General features: G+C 43.2%; 1 protein-coding gene across 5 annotated transcripts in view; it reads left to right on the plus strand.

Annotated features, from left to right (window-relative positions):
- Nucleotides 1-19,732, plus strand: part of PARD3 (par-3 family cell polarity regulator) — a 229,993-nt gene that overhangs the window by 75,516 nt on the left and 134,745 nt on the right. For 3 of the 5 annotated variants that reach the window (XM_053468226.1, XM_053468228.1, XM_053468227.1), the window contains exons 4-5: nt 9,621-9,799; nt 14,387-14,518. In XM_053468226.1, the coding sequence (XP_053324201.1) occupies nt 9,621-9,799; nt 14,387-14,518 (311 nt within the window). The remainder of the gene's footprint in view (nt 1-9,620; nt 9,800-14,386; nt 14,519-19,732) is intronic. The other 2 variants (XM_053468230.1, XM_053468231.1) reach the window with 1 other exon arrangement.

The following is a 19,732-nucleotide window of genomic DNA, read 5'->3' on the forward strand; positions in this document are numbered from 1 at the left end:
GGGGAGGATGGAGTGGGGTATCAGGGGGTATAAGGCGTATCAGGCACAGTGGCAGATGTGGGAGGCAGCGTGTGGGGAGGGCAGGGTGGCATGTCTGGGGAGGATGGAGTGGTGTTTCAGGGGGTATAAGGCGTATCAGGCACAGTGGCATGTGGGGGGTAGAGTGGAGTGGCAGATGTGGGAGGCAGCGTGGCGTGGCATATGTGGGAGGCAGCGTGGAGTGGCAGATGTGGGAGGCAGCGTGGAGTGGCATATGTGGGAGGCAGCGTGGAGTGGCAGATGTGGGAGGCAGCGTGGTGTGGCATATGTGGGAGGCAGCGTGGAGTGCTGTGGTAGGCAGCGTGGCATATGTGGGGGGGCAGCATGGCATATCTGGGAGGCAGCGTAGCAAGCCTGGGCTCAAATGTGCATATATTGGGGGGCTGGTTGGGAAATAAAGACAAGAAATGTATTATCAAAGCTTTTTTATTCTGCTGTTTGTATTTAACATCATTTGTTTAGTAAATTATTTTAAATAAATGAAAAATTTACATTCATTTTTTTTATCCGATTAATCGATTAATCGAAAAAATAATCGGCCAACTAATCGATTATTAAAATAATCGTTAGTTGCAGCCCTAGTTAAATGCATGTCCATCTTTGCATCTGATGGGTTACATGGTGCAGCTACTTGACCACAGGTGGGATAGCAATGATAGAGCTGGTTATTGTTCAGTTGGCATTTTCCTTTTGTCTAGTTAAAGCCGCACTTTAGCCTTTATGTGCAGTTTAATGCATGTGGTAGCTGAGGGTCACCTTTAAGTCCCCCCCCCCATGGAAAGATTAATCAGGGTCATCTCTGTGCATTTTCTCCCAGCTCCTTGGCTTGTAGGAGATGCGTTCGGCCAAAACATATGTTCTGCTTGCCATTGCAAACGCGTGTTGGCTCGAGCAAAAGTTCCAGGGGGTCTCATAAGACTTTTGCGCTGAATAGGCGTCTTTTGGTGGGGCTGCATGGGGCACCAAGAGTCTCTTCATGGGGCTGTAATGCTGGCTGTCATTCTTTGTCCATGTGATTGAGCTGCATCAGTAATTCCTGTCTGAGTTTAGGTGGAATTGTCTTGTTTGTTCGGTCCTATTCATTAGGTAATTGAGGGTGTGGGCTGAAAATGGAGCCGATGAGGAACTGCCCCAGGGCCCCATGCTGGCATCGGCGTTCGGGCCACCAGGAGGCACGTTTGACTAAGTGATTTGATGTAGAAGTGCCAGCTGGCTGCTGCGGAGTGCGATGTATATCCTCGTCACTGCCAAGTGCTTTGTGAGACATTGTTTCATGATGGTGTCCTGCGTGCCGGCTTGGTTTGTGTCCGTACGTCTGTCCCGCTGTTCCTGGTCAGAAAGCATCTGCTCCTATGGAGTTATGTTGTTTGAAATTGTGTTCCTGATGTCTTGACGTAACGGATGGAGTTGAATGATTTTCTTTCTCTAGTGTTGTCTTTTCTGTGAAGTTCCCCAACATTCATTTGGTATTTATATACGTAAATATGTGTGTATGTATATAATATACACGCATAGCATGTGCCCAACTTATCCATAGAGCTTCCCAGTAAAGCTCAGCTTCAGAGCGTCACAACTTGGCCACATGGCAGCTGCAATAGAAGTCTGTGTCAGGACTGTACCTCAAAAACTAGGACACTTGATATGAAGGTCCTGGTAGTTTTATAGAGCATCAAGCCTGTCTTATAAAATTGGCTTATAAACTTGGCGTGTGATGCTTCCCCGGGTGGTCTCTCCATCCGGAAATAACGAATAGGGGTTTGGATGGAATACTCTGACATGCCGATGGGGCAGAGTTATAACGTGACCCTATCCTCATGCACACGGAAGCAAGTCTTGCAGCATGTGCTCTGGCACTGAAATGGTTAATACGTCTACTGCTTGTGATGGGCTGCAGGGCTTGGTTCCTCTCTGTGGGGTTTGAAGCATGCGCGGCCAATCTGCCCGAGGCTGTGCACACAGTCTGATCGCTCTCACACCTGTCAGCGCTACCTCTGTATATTCCACCCGGACCTTTCCTTTCATTACAGCGGATCTGTCACGTTAATGACATTGACACACTGAAATAACCCCCCGTATGCACTTGCTGCGGGGATTTTCTTTTATTATCGGAGCAGGATTTTTGATTTGTTATCCCTCCCCAATTAAGTTGCTCATTACTGCTGATTGGTTCGTGCAGCCTTTGCTGGAGTGAAGCGAGGAGAGGGGGTGAACTTAGTGCCAGGAAACTGAGTAGATAGACGAGGGCTGCCACTTTTGCCACACAAGTCGGCCCTTATTGAGGTTAAAGCGGGCCCTTTAACCCAAACATCTTCAAAACAATTCCGTTGACCAACCATCACAGGCTCGATGTGTAAAGATTTACATTTTTATGCCCAACATACAACAGCGGAGGATATAACTGGGCTAAATCTCACCACATGCGATCTGTAATGAAAGGGTTAATTAAATGGAATATTGGAAATGCAAAAATGTTTTAAGAATACATGGTTATCGGACGTCTCCGGGTATTTAATTGTTTTATCCTTACCCAAGTCTTCTATGCAAGATGGCACCGTCCAGACCGCGTTCCAGTTGTCCTTTAATGTCGTATAACAAAGGGCTTGGCCCCCTTTTATCGGCACATCGCGCAGGCACAGGTTACCGCCAGATCGTTGCGCAGATGCACACTTCTAATTAACTTGAAAGTTTTGCTTTGACTTCTCCTTACATCGCCGGTCTCTGTACACATTAAGCCGCACTTCATACAGCAAAAGAATGTGATCGATGGCTTCGGCCCCCTCTTAACCTGCAGACACAGACATTTCACTTGGCCGGCTCTCCTGCCTCTATATTCACTGTCTCTGCGCACGGCGCATGTTCTGACCTTCTACTTTCAGGAGGATGAGCCATTGGGAGACTAAACGATGGCGCTGGCGAAGCATAACCTGCTGTGTGATGGGAAGGAAGGTTTCATCTGTAAGATCGGGAGATGGTGATCGGCACCTACATCTTAGCTCGTAATATAAATTATTCCGTAACATTTGCTTTGCAGACGGGATATAATTACATGCATTTTTTCAGATGAAAATATTCCCCTGAAAAGCCCTTTCCAGGGAATGAGAGGCAATTGCGTAGCAGCCGTAACACGCCGATAACCTTCTCCGAATCTGATATAGTGCTGACTCGTATATGTCTTGGTAGCCTTAACCTCTGCCACCGATGAAGCCATCAAAATAATCATAATCCCCTTTATTATCATTATTATAATAAAAGAAAATCCCCAACAATATTTTTTTAATATAGCTTCATGAAATGAATTGCTTACTGGAGAAGGTTTAGTGAATTCCAAAGCGTATGTTTGTGTGTGTGTGTGTGTGTGTGTGTATACTACCATATATATATATGTATATATCGTTCAATGTGCCCCCCCCCAAAAAAAAGGCTGATAAAACGCATGTAATGTGATTTAATATATGCTATATGGACAAAAGTATTGTGACACACGTCAAAATGATTGAATTCAGGTGTTTCGGTTAGACCCATTGCCACAGGGGTATAAAATCAAGCGTGTGCAAGAAAGAAATTGTAAGGCGACCAATGGAAAAAAAAAAAAGACGACAGATTTAAAATATAATAATGAAATACCAAGTGTCAAAAATGTGCTGCAAGCGGTATATAAAAAAAGGGCACGATCACCTATTAAACAATACAACAGAAAATCAGCTGAACCCTCCGCAAATCCGGGGCGTTCCGAAGAGCTCCTGCGGGCTGCCGGACTCGGTTTGGGAAATTTCGTCCCTGTTAGATATTCCACGGCCAACTGTAAGTGGTGTTATTAGAGAGTTTTGGAATATATATATATCTATATGATAAATAGGCCCTGGCTTATGGTTCAAAGATTAATACCGAATGGAACTAGAAATTAGGAGCCTAGAAGGGCATTTCTACAGAGATCGGCATGCCTGGGACCTCCAAAACATGGGTCCTTAGGAGTTCTGACTCCCCTGCTCCTTGTGGGCGGGGACAGAACTAGCTCCCAGATATGCCTGAAAGGGATTGGGTGGAGCTGGTGAAGGGCGTGTTGAAGCCAAATGCAAGCTTCCACCATATGAAGATCAGAAGCTGCCTATGATCCCTGGGCCAGCTGCTAAACTCCAGGAGACCTAATGATAGAGAGGAACGTCCACCTCTCCCTGCTAAAGCCGCGCCAGAAAGTAATTCGATTTCCAAGCATTTACACAGCACAATCCGTCACAGCACGAATTTAGTGCTTATTATTATTTTTGTGTAATTGTGTGGGTTGGTTAGATTTCTGTTGAGAGAGTAACTGGAGGAATGCAGTGATGATTGTGCAGTAACTGTGCGTGATGGGAGTCGGCGTACCCGACGCGTACTGAGGTGTTAAGGCAACCGGCATGTGGTTAAAGAGAATTAATCATCGACTGTTGATAAAATCAAGCTTTCTTTTGTTAAAATAACCATATGTTATTTAACGCTCTGTTCCCTATAGGCTCTGATTTCCATAACTCCTACGGTTGCCATTTTTAGATTCTCGTAGATACACGGATTTTTGCTGGCAGTTTAGACCCATTCGGCCCATCTAGTCTGCTAATTCTTCATATACAATAAAACCTCAAACCTTGTTTGGTCTGATCTGGGGGAATGACTGTGGCAATAAGAGGCACAGAGAGCTGCATTCATTCATCACCATATTATACAGTAACATGTGCCTTTTTGCCCATAAGCCCCCCCCAAATCCTGTTTTTTAAAATACGACCCTGTGAGTTGGAAATTACCTATAAAACATGACTGCCACAGACTGCCACGGCCCTAATGTACGACCAGCGCTCTGTTCTCGGCCGTACGAGTCTGTGGTGTCCCCTGTAAGTCGAACGTTGCCAGCTCGGGTGCAGAAGAATCTAAATCTCATTTTTTTAATTAATTTCAAAGCGCTATAAGCCGGCACTAGGAAGTTTTGACTGAATAAACAAAAACACGCGCAACTTTGGCTAATGCTAATTACCACGGCTGTGGGGTATATTCCAGACTTATCTCGGATTCAGAGTCAAATCAATATTTACAGAGCATTGGAGCCTCGGAGAATTTGAAACCTTGTGATTAGAGTTCATCACGGTTTTATCCGCTCTTCAAAGAAAGCGCAGACATCAAACGTAATTAGCCTTCATTCAGGAGTAAGTGACATCGCCTTATTCCCACGCGCAGCGCTTCTTGGGGTTTAATAATTAAAGATCCTTTCTTTGATATCTTCCTTAATTTCTTTTGCACTGTTTTCTCCTCCGAACCTCTGAAATGTGAGACACGGAGAATTGCGATAAAACCCTCAAACTACAACAGAGCCAGACATTTAAGCGGCCGATTGCATTAATTAGAATGCACCGGATTAACTTGTCATGAACTGAAATGGAGCCGGGAAGGAAACATCGGAATATGAATTACTGTGATGTTATTCCTCAAATTTTGACGGTCAGTGAAGAACCGTTTTGACGCATCTAGTCTGCCTGTTTTCCCGATGTAAAGACCCCCAGTCATTGGTCTCGTCTTAGATTCGGGTGCCATATGCCTATCCATTTTCTCGCTGTATTATCCTCTATCGTTTCAGCTGGGAGGCTGTTCCACTTAGCCACCACCCTGTGAAGTGAAGCGTCCTCACATTACATCTAAGCCCCTGACCCTCTAGTTTTAGATTATGACCCTGTTCTAACATTCCTTCTCTGAAATAAACTTCCCTCCAGTGCTTTAAGTCACTTTTAATACTTAAAGGGAGTTAGGACTCTGGAGTACAAAACAAATTGGGGGTCCGCGGTTGGATCCTTCCTGTAGATTCTACTTAAATGTATCTAAAATGTGACCAAAATGCAGCTTCAAAAGATATATTCTTTTTCCTGATGGTTCTAAGTGTTTATAAAGCTTTTAAGATGACTTTCCACTTTGCTGTTTGATGAAACTAAAGCGATGGGAATGATCTGCTGTGGGTATGGAGTCAGGAAGTCCCTCATTCATGCACATTGTGTAAATTCTTTATGGTAGGAAAATACATATTGGGGTCTTCCAGCTACTCCGGCATTTAATGTTCTCCTTGCTCAAGGTATCCAGGATAGCTTTTGTGTTGATATTTATTAGTATCTTTTAAATATACATATTAATGTTTCTAAGGTCATGTGATGGTAAAGGTGCGTGAATGAGGTTCTTGTTATTTCTGTGTTAGTGCGTGTGTGTGTGATAGTCGTGTCCTCAATGTACATTTTCTGTGCAGTAAAACAGATATTGCTGTATGCTTTAGTGTTACTCCCCCCCCGATTATATCTCTCTGAAACCTAATCTAATGAACGTGATGTTGGCTTCGGAGCCGTGGAAATGGCCGCATTACCTGGTTACCTCATTACGTGGCTGTGTGCTCGTGGCGTCTGCATCATCCAATCAAGCGCCGTCCCAGAGGGATTTCACAGTAAATGTCACTCATATCGAAGCTTTCTGCGGTCATTATATTAACTGTCAGGACAGCAGTTTGCAGAATACATTTGACATTTTTTTCCTGTTTTTTTTTCCTTTTCTTTATAAAGACATGCCATTGTTATCGTATATATTCAAAAAAAAATCTAGACTTCATTTGTTAAATTTGTAATACTGTTTTAAATTCTCCATAGACCATTTGTATTCTATATACATAAAATAATTTATATAATGTACATATGCATTTAGGTAGGAATTTTTGACATTTATTTATCTTTTCACACACTCACGCGGCTCGGAGGAGAGATGAACCGGGGAAATGGTAGATTTAAAAATTGTACAGCGGGGGAGGGGTAAATTATAATATAATGAAAAAAATGCAAGCACCAGAGGTCATGGTTTAAAGTTAGTCGGAGACTAAAGATGGGCAAAAGGCATCTTTGCTACTTTTAGTGCTGAAAAAATGGACTTTAAAGGGGGCAACTCACCGTCCCTGCACTTTGTGAGCAATTTATTTTGCATCCTTGACAAAGTGAAAAGCACGAACCTGAAGTAGAAGCTGCAGCCCTCCAAATGTCCTCTTCCTCGACAGTTCAACTGTTCTTGCCACAGATTGGCTGTTTAAGGCAGCCAATTAGTGGGAGGAAAAGTTATCTTATTTATTTATTGTTTTATATAGTGCATCAAACTCATTCAAATCAGACCCTGTTTGCTGATCTAGCGCTGAAGCTGACTGGAGGTCGGACACAGCGCCTGCACTGAATGAGAGATTGCGACAATTTAAAGGGACCCAACAAATATCATTGCATTAAAGTGCGTGATGGCTGGAGTTTCCCTTTAACTTGTAATGTGCAGTATTTATTGTTACAACTTTGTCAATGCCTTCTCTTGGAGTATTTTACCATACTGCCTGCATATATATATGTATAGATATATATATATATAGATAGATAGATGTATGTCATGATGAAAGTCAGCAATGGCTGAAACGTCGACTTGACTTTGAATATAGAGAAATTGTTAATTTAAAGACCTGGAGTGCTGACCATCTTTTGAAAGTGCTTTGTTTGTATGCGTGTGTATATGTATATGTGTGTATATATGTGTATGTGTATATATATATATATATATATATATATATATATATATATATATACACACACGGTATAAATAAATATAATGCCCACTGTACTGATATAGGAATGCCTAGTTGTAGTATTTCCCATTAGCCCGCAGTCTGTTGGTTCCGGACTTCCCCCTGTTTTATTAGACTTGCCATAGAGAATTAAGCGTGAAATAATAGATGCAGCCTGGTCGTGGGAGCCGAGGCGCGTCTAACCCTACGGTGACTTCTTATTTATTTATCTTTTTTCCAGTAATAAACCTCCGAGATTAGCTATCCATTTTTCTGGGACATGGTGTATTTCATCCTCTTTGATGACAGTTCGATCCTTGAAGAAGTAATAATCTCTGCTGGACTCTCTGTCTTATCCTCTGCCTTCAGAGCCAATACCTGTCAGCTTGGAAAATGAATTATTGCCTAAATATTAGCCTGCTGCTGGAATACACCTGTCCGCGAGCAGCGAGGCGGCGGCAGGGGCTGCTCTCCTCCCTCATCGGAAACTTTCCCTCCACGTCTATTAATGGCTTTTTAAAAGCTTGGGTAGTTTAGAATTTAGTTGTATTGTGTATAAAATGTACTGGTTGACAATTTGGATTCCTTATATTGGTATTTCCTTATATTAGAAAATAAATACATGCTTCTCAAAAAGAAAAGATGTAAAGTTGCATAAACCTTCAAGACCTTAGAGGTCTCATTGAATGTAAAAAGAAGATAAAGTCCCCCAAAACAGCTTTTTCCGTGTTGGCACAATCCGTGATTTCCGCTAAAGAATCCATGTGCAGCCATATCCATTCCCCGTGTTATACGGACTCCTCTGTGCATTCTATGTATTCATTTCCTCGGGTCAGAGTTCTTCCTTCCTAATTAATTTAATTAGTCCCTTTGAACTTTGAGTTAATTTCCCAAGCGTAGCGTGCTTGTTTATCCTTATTTTCAGGGTTAAAATGCTTCACGTGGCGCTTGCTACATTTTTTGATAATTAAAATTCTTTCTAGGGTAGATATTCACATTATTTGTATGAAAGTCTTTAATTATGGATTATCTGCATGATAACGATTGTTATAGAGATGCTGGTAGGTTGTATGAACGTGTCCAGTGTCCATAGGAAAGATTGTTCTGGGGGTAGCCAGAAAGTTGATATTTGGAAGGGTTGTTATAGGGGGTCACTCTGCCCTTACTTGGGCCGATGTGCAATGTCCCCTGAGATATAGATATTAAAACAACAAAATGCTATTCAGAGATGAAATATTAGATTGTGGGTGCCATTATTGGGGAAAGAAGAATCAAAAACATCTACTGAGTTACTTTCACCCATGTAAATGTCATTTCTTTGTTTTTATACTGTTCTGTATGATTATCTGCTACATTATGTGTGAGTCCTGCACCAGTCATACTTTTGGTTGCTGGATATAAATACAGATCACTAACAGAACTCTGATTCTTTAATTAGAGTTATGATAAGCTGCACCCAATTAGTAGTAATGAATTAGTTGCCCCTTCATATGCCATGGCAGGGGCTTCGGGGTCATATCGCATGAATTCTAACCGGTGCGCCTTGTCATGGTCATACATGTTTTACTTCTAGTACTGAGACGCGGGGAACTTTAACGACGCCTTTGCCAGCCCTGGTCATACCAGACACTGGTAGTCCGGGGAGGGTTACTTTTTTTTTTTTTTTTACTTTTAGAAATCGTTTTTGTAATATTTCCTTCTGCCTGGAACAAAATACCCGTTATAAGTCTGGAAAGTAGAGGCATTTTATTGATCTTCAGAGGATTACAACCTTGTAAACAGCAGTGATGTTCCCGTAAGCTGAAGCGTTCAGCCTGGTTTATAGCTTAAAAGTTCTGACTCCCGGACTGAAGTTAAATTGAAGGAGGGCAGAAGTTCCCATGTGATGTCAAATATTAGCGTATGAAACTTTTTTGGACAGTTTGAGGACCCGTAGATTGTTCCATTGAGCCAAGTGACGTTTATTTTGTTTGATGGTCGTGATTTGTCTTTTCAGATATGCCGCTGCATGTTAGGCGCAGTAGCGATCCTGCGCTGGCTGGACTAGTGACTTCTGTTAGCGACAACAACTTTTCATCAGAGGAGCCGTCACGGAAAAATCCAACGAGGTGGTCTACAACCCCGGGCTTCGCGAAGAAGAATTCCAGCGCAGGCCAGGGATCCAAGGAACGGAAGGTACCGGTTACATTTTGGTTACGTCTATGATCGCTAGGATACTTTTTTATGACAATGAATATATCTAGGTCAGTTTGAAGAATTCTGGGTATAGCTCTTCTGCTATCGTGTTCTTTGTTTTGTAGTTACTTTCTTACTTGCGTATTAAAATCTGCAACTGCTATTCAAATAATTATTTTATTTAAACTGCTGTTCAAATAAAGACTTTATAAACTTGATGTCTGCACCGTTATAACGAAGAAGTCCCTGGGTCTGATGCATTTGTCTGATTCCAAAACCGGGCAGATGTCAGGAGCCAAACACAGAATCCACTAAAGAAAATCCTCTATTATCCAGTATTTAAACACCTGCATGGGGTTCGAATCGTCCAGTGCTGCCGCCAACTGCCCTGCCTGTAGATGTATATTTCTATAATAAGACAGACTTGGGTAACTAAGTGAAAACAGTGTGATGACTTAAACAGAAGAGGTCAGTATTGCCTTTTTAAAGCTAAATTAATGGCAAAATGGCCACATACCTTCAAAGCATATTGGCTTTGTGCGAGTCTACCGAAAGCCGGGCAGAGAACTTGGTTCCGCTGACCGACGCGTTCTTTGTCTCTGTATTTTTTTTTTTGACGGAACTCTTTTTGTTGACCCCTTTTGTCTTTCTAGTGCAGATTTTGGTCTTTAATATAAAAGCTGTCAGCCTTACATACAAAGTGTTTGTAATTTGTCCATTTTTGCAGAGCGTGTCACTCGAAGACATTTCGGTGACATTTGCCTTAAAACCACCTGACGTTCTTTCTTGAAGTCAAGCTCTAGCCATTCGGTTGTTGTCCTTTTAACGACGTGCTGCTGTTAGTAAGATTTACCAAGACATTTTCAATAGATCACCTTTTTCCTTTGTGTTGGCGTAATTCTCCTGTCTGGGTAACCATGGAGGGGGGGGGTTCGCTGATTTGCACAGAGACCTTTCTTTAAAGTCACTTATTTGGTAATCAGCGGAACTTGCCGGGGAAAATTAGTATTTCAGCGGGGAAGGTAGTCCTGTTGGATTAACCTTTGCAGACGCTTTTATCATCCAACAGTAATAGTAAGAGACCCAGCAATACTCTTCTGCCTTTGGCAGAGGCAGAGATTTGTGGAACGGGGGTTCCGTTGTGGTGCGTTTGGGGGGTTTTCACTGCAGGGGTTGAAAGCCTGAGCCCAGGAAAGTCAGCTATATTATTTAATAGAGAGCAGAGCTTGTCCGAATTTCTAATGTCTGGACTATGGGATGAACGGATCTCCCTGCCATGCTGATGGGGCGAGATTACCCCTTTCAAAGTCTCTGCGAGTTCCGTAGAGCCATACTTTTTTCTTTATCTTGTAGTTACGCGGTGTGCTTGGATGCCGCATTGGCCTGACGGTTCTTCTGAGCTGTAGGACAGCTGCGTCCATATTGGATGGATTTGGCCAAGACTGGACAGATCTTGGCAATTCATATCAATTTTGGAGCTGGTTTCTAATGCATGTCACTCATAATCTTACATGGGCATCATTAGGCAAACCCCTTTGTTGGCTTCTGATTTTTCTGCTTGGCTCCTGAGTACTGCACCGATTTAACTTTCTCATGTCTGCGTTCATACGGTTTTGACCAAATTGTGTATTTATTGGTAGGCACGGTTCTTTCGTATGAGTATGACACGGTCTGTGGGTATAAAATAAATCAGCCCTTATGTAGGAAGGATTTCTGCCCCTATATAAAGGCAATGTCCCTGCAATAGCACTTAGCATGTTAAGCATATAAACCTTGGCGGATCTGCCTTTTCACTCTTACCTCAAATGGTTTAATCTCATAAAAACAAGAACTTTTGAGAAGCCTTTCCAGTTCCTTTGGCAGCAGCTCATCGGTGTCTGTTTTGGTGTCGCATGAATTTGACACAATGAAAGAATTAAGTTTCAGTAGAGTAGATGGAACGGCACCTTTAATAAAAGAATGATATGAAAGAAGTAGTGTCTGGGTATTGTAGCGCTTTGTCGCTCCGGCTTGTGTTTATTGATTGGGCCGCCCAGCGATCATTCAGGGTTTATTCTGTTAACCCTTTGCTCTGTGATATGCCGTCTGGGTCACTGGTTTCCCGGGGAGGGAACGCTCTGCGTGGTCCTTCCACTTATTTGAAAAACCCTTGATAAGTGGCGGCTCGGCTTCGGGATCACACAGGCGAAGGTCATCTGCTTTGTAGCTGTGACTGTCTATAAATTCAAGCAATAAGCGTGAAACCAGTCAAACCTCACAGTTGGAAGCATGCTTCTTAGAACAAAAAAAAACATTCTGTGCCGTCTGTGGAAGCTGCAGCTCTCAGCATGAGCTGCGTGCATCTCAAGTCATCTTATTTCATATAATATGACTGCTAAGATTTTAGTGTCTGAATAAGTTTGTGCTTATAGAAAGAACTCCTTTTATTAAGCCTCCTAAACGTTCTGCTCTCCCTACCTGTATATAAATATATAGGGGTAGAGAAGCTGGCTGCGACAGACCAGACAGGGCTCGACAAGCTTTTCTACCTCCAGCTATAGGGTCAGAACCTGTAGAGTCCCAGCAGAAAAACACACACACTATCATCTTATTTATATAGCGCCAACAGTTTACGCAGCGCTTAATACAATGCATATATTCAAGGGGTCTGACAAGATGAGAGTTGACAGACTAAGACAAACCGATACATTAGGTTGAGAGGCTCGGCTTGCAAGCTTACAATCTTGAGGGAATGGGGTGACAAACATAAGGCACAGAGAGAGGGTGAGAGGTAGCGCGGGGTTGTATCAGTGACAGGGAAGTTATGTGCGTCTTCTCTGAAGAAGTTCTTGAATGTTGGGAGGGAGGGTGAAAGCTGAAGGTTCGGTGGAAGTACCGTATTTGCTCGATTATAAGACGACCCCGATTATAAGACGACCCCTCAAATTTTGGATCTTATTGGGGAAAAAAAGAAAAGGCCTGAATATAAGACGACCCTAATGGGAAAAAAATCAAAACCACTGTTTTTGTCATAAAAATAGTTTAATCATTAACATATAACAACCAGATTATCTGTAAAATAAACACACTTAAAATCTGACACTCACTCATATGCACTTTTAAAATCTGACACTCACTCATATGCACTTTTAAAATCTGACACTCACTCATATGCACTTTTACACTATGACACAGGGGAATGGTGGTAGTAATGTGGTGGTTTCTTATTGCATGTGTATAGTGTTTTTTTTTTTCTTTCTCACCTGTCAGTGGGAATAGCAGATCTATATGTCCCATCAACTTGTCCCATCAACATGTCCCATGCTCCTCAGTCACGCTTAAAGGGGTCTGGGAATCATGGGAAATGTAGTTCACTAGGTTGTGCCCCTAATTGAACCAGCTATGCAAATCATTCCTACCTGACAGTCTATGCTCCTCTTCACAAATTGTGAACAGGAGCACAGACTGTCAGGTAGGACTGATTTGCATAGAATCATGGGCACAAAACGTAAAAAACGAAGCTGGGTCAGGTGAGAACAGCGCGACCCACGTGACCCGCGCATCTGTTATGGTCACAGCTTCCGATTCGGCCGCATCGGAGGATGCTGCTGCCGCGGATTACGGAGGCGGCGGCTGCTGCCACGGATCACGGAGGCGGAGGCTGCCGCGGATACGGAGGCAGCGGCTGCCGCGGATACGGAGGCGGCGGCTGCCGCGAATACAGAAGCGGCGGCGGCTGCCACGAATACAGAAGCGGCGGCGGCTGCCGCGAATACAGAAGCGGCGGCGGCTGCCGCGAATACAGAAGCGGCGGCGGCTGCCGCGAATACAGAAGCGGCGGCGGCGGTGGCTGCAGCTGATACGGCGGCGGCTGCCGATGGAATTGTGAGGTATCGTGGGGGATGATCTGAGGTCTGATTACAAGACGACCTCGATTATAAGACGAGGTCGGTTTTTCAGAAGTTTTTTTCTGGAAAAAACCTCGTCTTATAATCGAGCAAATACGGTAGATTCCAGAGATATGGGGGCAGCCTGAGTGAAATCTTGTAGATGGGAAAAGGAAGAGGTGATGAGTGAGGAGGAGAGCCTTGGCCCATGGGAAGAACGTAAGGATCGAGTAGGAGAGTATTTGCTTATGAGGGCAGAAATGTACGGAGGAGCAGTGTTATGGAGGGCCTTGTATGTTAGTACCAGGATTTTAAATTTAATTCTAAAGGTAATTGGGAGCCAGTGGAGGGTTTCACAGAGTGGGGAAGCAGAAGAGGAGCGGCGTGCAAGGAAGATAAGCCTAGCAGCGGCATTTAAGACAGACTGCAGAGGAGAGAGTCGAGACAGTGGAATGCCAACCAGAAGAGTGTTGCAGTAGTCAAGACGGGAAATAAGTGAATAAACCAGAGTTTTTGTGGATTCTTGGGTAAATGCATACATCCGGTATATATAGTGTGTTAAAGTAGAGGATTCTGGGTAGTGCAGCAAAAAGCCGCGTTTGTCGTAATGGATTGAGCTTTTCACTTTAGTGTTTGCAGCAGGAATGGGCTGAAAGACAAAATAACCGTCGACAAATGGTTTTCCCTCGTGTATAATGTATTTTTCTTTCTTTTAAAACAGAAAGATGAGAACTACAGGAGTCTGCCCAGGGAGTCCAGTAACTGGTCTAAACAGTTTCAAAGGGATAATGCCCGCTCTTCACTGAGTGCCAGTCACCCACTGGTGGACAAGTGGCTAGAGAGGCAGGAGCAGGTAAAAGACCACGTTTATTTGTTCTTAATGCAAGAAGGGGTCTCAATCCAAAGTGACAGGATACCGGGGACACAGCTTTGCGAGAGAGCACGAGTACAACCCCAGCGAGTTAACTGCTTTTATTACACGGGATGTGTAGCAGATTCTGTAGCGCTATTACAATGGGAGAGATTCTACAATTAACAGTAAAGATGTTAAGACGCATGCGGTAAAGAATGACAAAAGGGCATACGTTTGAGCTTACATTGTTTTAGGAGATTAAGGTCTTGCTTGGACAAAGATGATTTGATTGTAGCAGATTGTAGTCCCCTGGATTTTCCCTTGAAGTTTCTGGATTTACCTGCTTGAATACAGGTGTCTTTACATACCTTAACTCCTGCCAAGTCATGGTTTTCAAAAGGGTTGGTAACATTAGCAAGTCTTTTTAATGGGCTATTAAGGGGTTAGTATTGAAGAATGCCAAGGTCAGCACATGTAAGCTGTGCCAAGACACCCGTTAAGATGCACAGGTACGCTGGGATCTCCAAATGCACACCTGCTGGCTGACTGCAGGTATTGGGTTATGGAGCCCTGCTTGCTGATCAGCGTGATCAGCACAGACAAATCAAGAGGGAGAGCTGTAAAAAAAAATGTTTTAAAAAAATGAAGTAATTGTTTTTAAGAGAAAAGGAAATAAATAACATTTAACGGGAGCCTGGTGATATCGTTATGACACCACTGGCATCCAAACTATTAGAAGGATCTCCAAAGGAGAATTTCTTTCTTTTTTTTCAAAATTACCCCAATATCCCTTAATCCTACCAGTGCAAGTAAAAATGTATATAAACCTGCAAACCCCTTTTTAGTATTAATAAATACACAGTATAATATGGGGTGATATGTAAAGTATGGATGGGACTCTAGAACACATATAAAATGTGGGGTATCGCTTTAATCAGGGGATGTGAACGACCATAAATTGGCTCATTCTTCAGCTGTGCCACCTACTGTGTATAAGAATTCTAAGCAAAATTGCAAAATAATATTCCCCTATTTTGTTTTTCTATGATTTTAAAAGAAGGCCTTACTTGTCCACAACAAAATGGCGTATAAATTGTGCAGCTTCATCAAATGTGCAAATGGGGAGTCATGGTTTTAACTAAAAAAAATATAATCCAGAGCTCCTGGGTGTAAAGGAGAAAACCAAACACACAACCCTGGGCCCGAAGGGGTTAATTAAATCAACCTAATGTGTCTATCATTGGTGAACTTTGTGTGTTTGGTCTGAAAACAGGGTTTCTGTTTGAAGGTTAGAGGAAGATCTGCCTGCCAGATCTATCGGAGGATCGCGCTGTTTTGTCACTAGCGTTGCTCCATGTTTTAGGCCACTTTATGGCCGAGTAATCCTCCAATATGTTTGATACCGAGCCTTCGATCGGCTTTGTCCGTGGCTTCCGTTTGGAACTTTGAGAATCCCCGGACTCTCGTGGCTTGGAGTCTTGGAAAATAAGAGCTTCTATATGATCTAAGCGTACATTTTATTTTATTTTATTTTATTACGCTTCTTTTCCTCTCAAATTAAGAACGTCTTCTGGTGGCTTCTCTCCTGCTTGAAACGAGAATGCGATCCGTCTGCGGCCCATGAAATAATGTTAGTCTACTCTCCTTATTTCATTTCTACCCAGACTGATACAAAAATTGGATTTTCTCAAATCAAATTGCCCAGCATCACTAACAGCAGTGAAGCAAATTAAAACAATACAGGCCTATGTAAGTGAATCTCGGCAAATTATTAAAAAATCTAAGGTTTACGGGGGCCGGTCTGATGGGGGGGGGTGCGACAGGCAATGTTAATAAGACAATGAAAAGTAGAATGGTGATTACCTCCGTTTGAAGAACCCAAATGTAAGTTGGTTTCCAGCTGTAGGGTCAGAGCGAGCTGGAATCATCAAGCGTTCGCACCGCAGAGTCATTTCCATCTTTGTATTTCTTGTAAGTCAATCATCGCCGCTCTGATAATGTATCTTCATCGACTGGCGGACAAAGTTTCTGCTTCAGAAAAAGAAAATCTATTTTTTTTTGTTTGAAGAGAAGACTATGGGCTGCTAATAAACCAAGCGCGGCTGTCCGTTAATACGTTTATTAAGTGAGATTGATGATATTCGGGACGCTTTGTTTGTAGCAAACCTGGAATCTTCGAGTCCCTGTCGTTTAAAGGGGACGACGTTCACCTATTTAGTCAGATTCCCCATTTGGGTGGGCCGTTCGTAGTGGGCTTAGCTGCGACTAGGGGTTTTTGTAGTATGCCATAAGGCGTAATTTATTACTCTGTTATATATCGGTCTCACCTTTTCAGTGGAGTAACGTGAGATTGGGTAATGCTGAGTTTTGGGGGTTTACGGGACCGCTCTTGAATGATAGTTACCGGACATCGATCCCTGGATGCTATTGCTGCCGAGACGTACCTACCCGTGCCGATGGTCATATGTATATGAGCCTATATTTATTTGGGACCCCAAAGGCTAGCGGTCGGTAGGGGTCATTAAATCCCCACCTGCGCGGGGATACGTGGGTACATGACGGCGCTCCTCCGATCCTTCCAGTCTCGAGGTTTGGATCGTAAAGCCGGCCGGTCCATTAGCGGAATGAGCAGCTGTGTGTTAGACCTTTAGAGTTTAATATCGCTTATCAGAATAGATCTAGATAAATTAATGTGTTTTGTTCACTTTATTTCATTGCCAAAGTCTCTAAAGCAATTTTACAAAAATTGGAGAAAAGGTTTCTGGTTTTTTTTTTTGAGATTGAAGGCCATTCTGTTCCGGGAACGCTGCCGGCATCTATATAATAAAGTGTGCTTCATTTTTTACTTCTGAGCAGCATATTGTAATTTATCTTATTTATTATTTTTTCTAATCAAGCGGTTTTTGGTGTCATTTATTTCTATGCAATTTTTTAGCAGACGAGCCATGAGTTCAGTTTCACATTCAAAATGTCAGTAATGTTTGTAATACCTGAGACCCGGTAAGGTTTGTTCCACCAGCACAAATATTACAGAGCAGCATCTTGTCTCTCTTTGGGGAGAGCTTTAAACGAATGATTTCTCGGAGGCAGGTGATGGAGCAAAACGAAATGCTAGACCTCTTCACAGCCCGGCTCTCTCTCCGCGTTCTTCTAATCTCGGTCACCGGTGGGAATGAAGAACAAGATATTGTCCGCAGTCACGACCCGGCAGCACCATAAGTCTAAGGGCCGTGATGGTTGGAGAAGATGTGGGCAGCCATGGGATGCAACATTGTATTATATAACACATATCTCATGTCCCTGCGTGTCAAGGGCACGTCAGATGATCCGGGTCTTAATTAAACTATATTATTCATTGCAGTCTGATACAGTTTTGCGACTGAGATGCATGTTGATATGTTCACACAGAATCATACCTCCCAGGTGTCTTTTTGTAGAAGGGACAGTCCCTTTAGATAGAGCCAAATCCCTCTGACCCTTTCTACCCCTGATGTTTCTTTTCTAGAAGCCCAGAAGGGTTAATTTGAGGTATTGGTGTTCAGTGTTTTGTGTGGGACCCCCGACCCAGTATATCGACAGTATTCCCAGTATCTATGGACATTGTGGAGAATATAACTTTAAGGGTCCTTAATGATGCCAAAACCCAGATAATGTAGTCTGCTCTCTCAGAAGCAAGGGCACTTTAGGGTTTTTTTTTTGTTTAAATCTAGAACGCGTGTCAGCTAGGTATGTAGGACTACTCGGCTGGCTCTGAAAGGGTTAATCGTTGCATAGCAAGCATCCGTTTCTGTTCAGCGGTTGACCTGATTCCTAAAAGTCCATTAGCTTTCAAAGTAATTGCATTCATTGAACTTGCAAAGTCTGAAACGAGATTAAAGAGCAGTGCGGTCATTAAAAAGCCGTATGTAACAATCGGGGGGGAAAAACAACCTCCATTCTCCCTAAACCCGCGGACAGCTTTCTAATGGCAGGTGATCTTGTCATATTGCCAATCTAGAAATGAGTCCTCCCCGTCTGACTTGCCCGGGGAGGACTAAGTTTGGTGAATCTTTGCGTGTAACGTGCCCCCCCGTCCCCCAATAGACTGGCAGCACAGATAGCGCCTGTCAATCCGTTCTTCTTTCCACGGGAGTTCCAGGGCTCCTGTTCTTCGGGATCATTAATATCTGATAGACTGCCCCCAACTCCCAGTCTGCGCCGACAGTCTTTGTGTATCCTAAAGCAGCAATATTTTAATCTTATCGCATCTGTTGGTTCGGAGTGAATGTGAGTTGGTGTGGTTTTTTTCTCCTTTTGCCAGCTTTAACCATCTGCTTCTGTGTTGTGGGAGTGCGGCTTATTATAGTTTGGTTTGTCTGCTTTCTTTAGTTCCTTCTTCTCAACTTTCTTTTCACCAGCTTTTTATTTTTATTTCTTTCTCATTTTAAATGTTAAGGCTCCCGCAGACAGACTCTATCGCTCTTTTACGATACGTTAAAGCCGGCGTGTGGCATCCATCCGCCGTCGCTTTAATCTATCGGGTCCCCCGAGCTATTAGACTGGATCCTGAGATATGTTCTAAAATGTTAAGTCACGTTTGTGGTCCTTTGTTGAGTGAAGCAGACTGACCGCGTGCCGGTAAGGATCACGTCACAAAGTTTTTACGGGCGCAGCATGTGGCCCCAAACCCCCCCCATTTAACAGCAGAGATACAGGACAGGTGTGTGTGCGTGTAAAGATATATATATATAATCATGTAATGTGTGTGTATGTATATTGCAGGGTACGGTTAATGGATGGCCTTTGGTAATTTTAGGGTTGAACTAATTAAAAACGGCAGGACTTTTCCTTGTAGGTGAATCGTCACATTCCCGTTATCCCCCCCCCATTGCTTTACATTTAATAATAAGTATATGCACTACAGAACCATATTATCTGTGTTGGCCAATGAGAGGAGCCATCTTGGCACCAGGTCACATGATCTGCTTGGTCTTACCCGGTAGGCAGATGCTGATTGGGTTGGAAGGGACAGGTATGTTTGGATCAGGGATGTTAATGAGTTTGGAAGTTGTCACAGAACTCATTCTCTTCAAACGAAACCTCCGTGAAGTCGGTGAGGGAATGTAAACACGGATGGGATAGGAATACGGCTCAGGAACCTATGACGAGACCAATGGCTGATCGGGGTCTGGGTCTTTACATCAGGAAAACGGGCAGTCCAGATGGGCCGAATGG

The sequence above is a fragment of the Spea bombifrons genome, chromosome 5 (genome assembly GCF_027358695.1).
Source record: "Spea bombifrons isolate aSpeBom1 chromosome 5, aSpeBom1.2.pri, whole genome shotgun sequence".
Lineage (NCBI taxonomy): Eukaryota > Metazoa > Chordata > Amphibia > Anura > Pelobatidae > Spea > Spea bombifrons.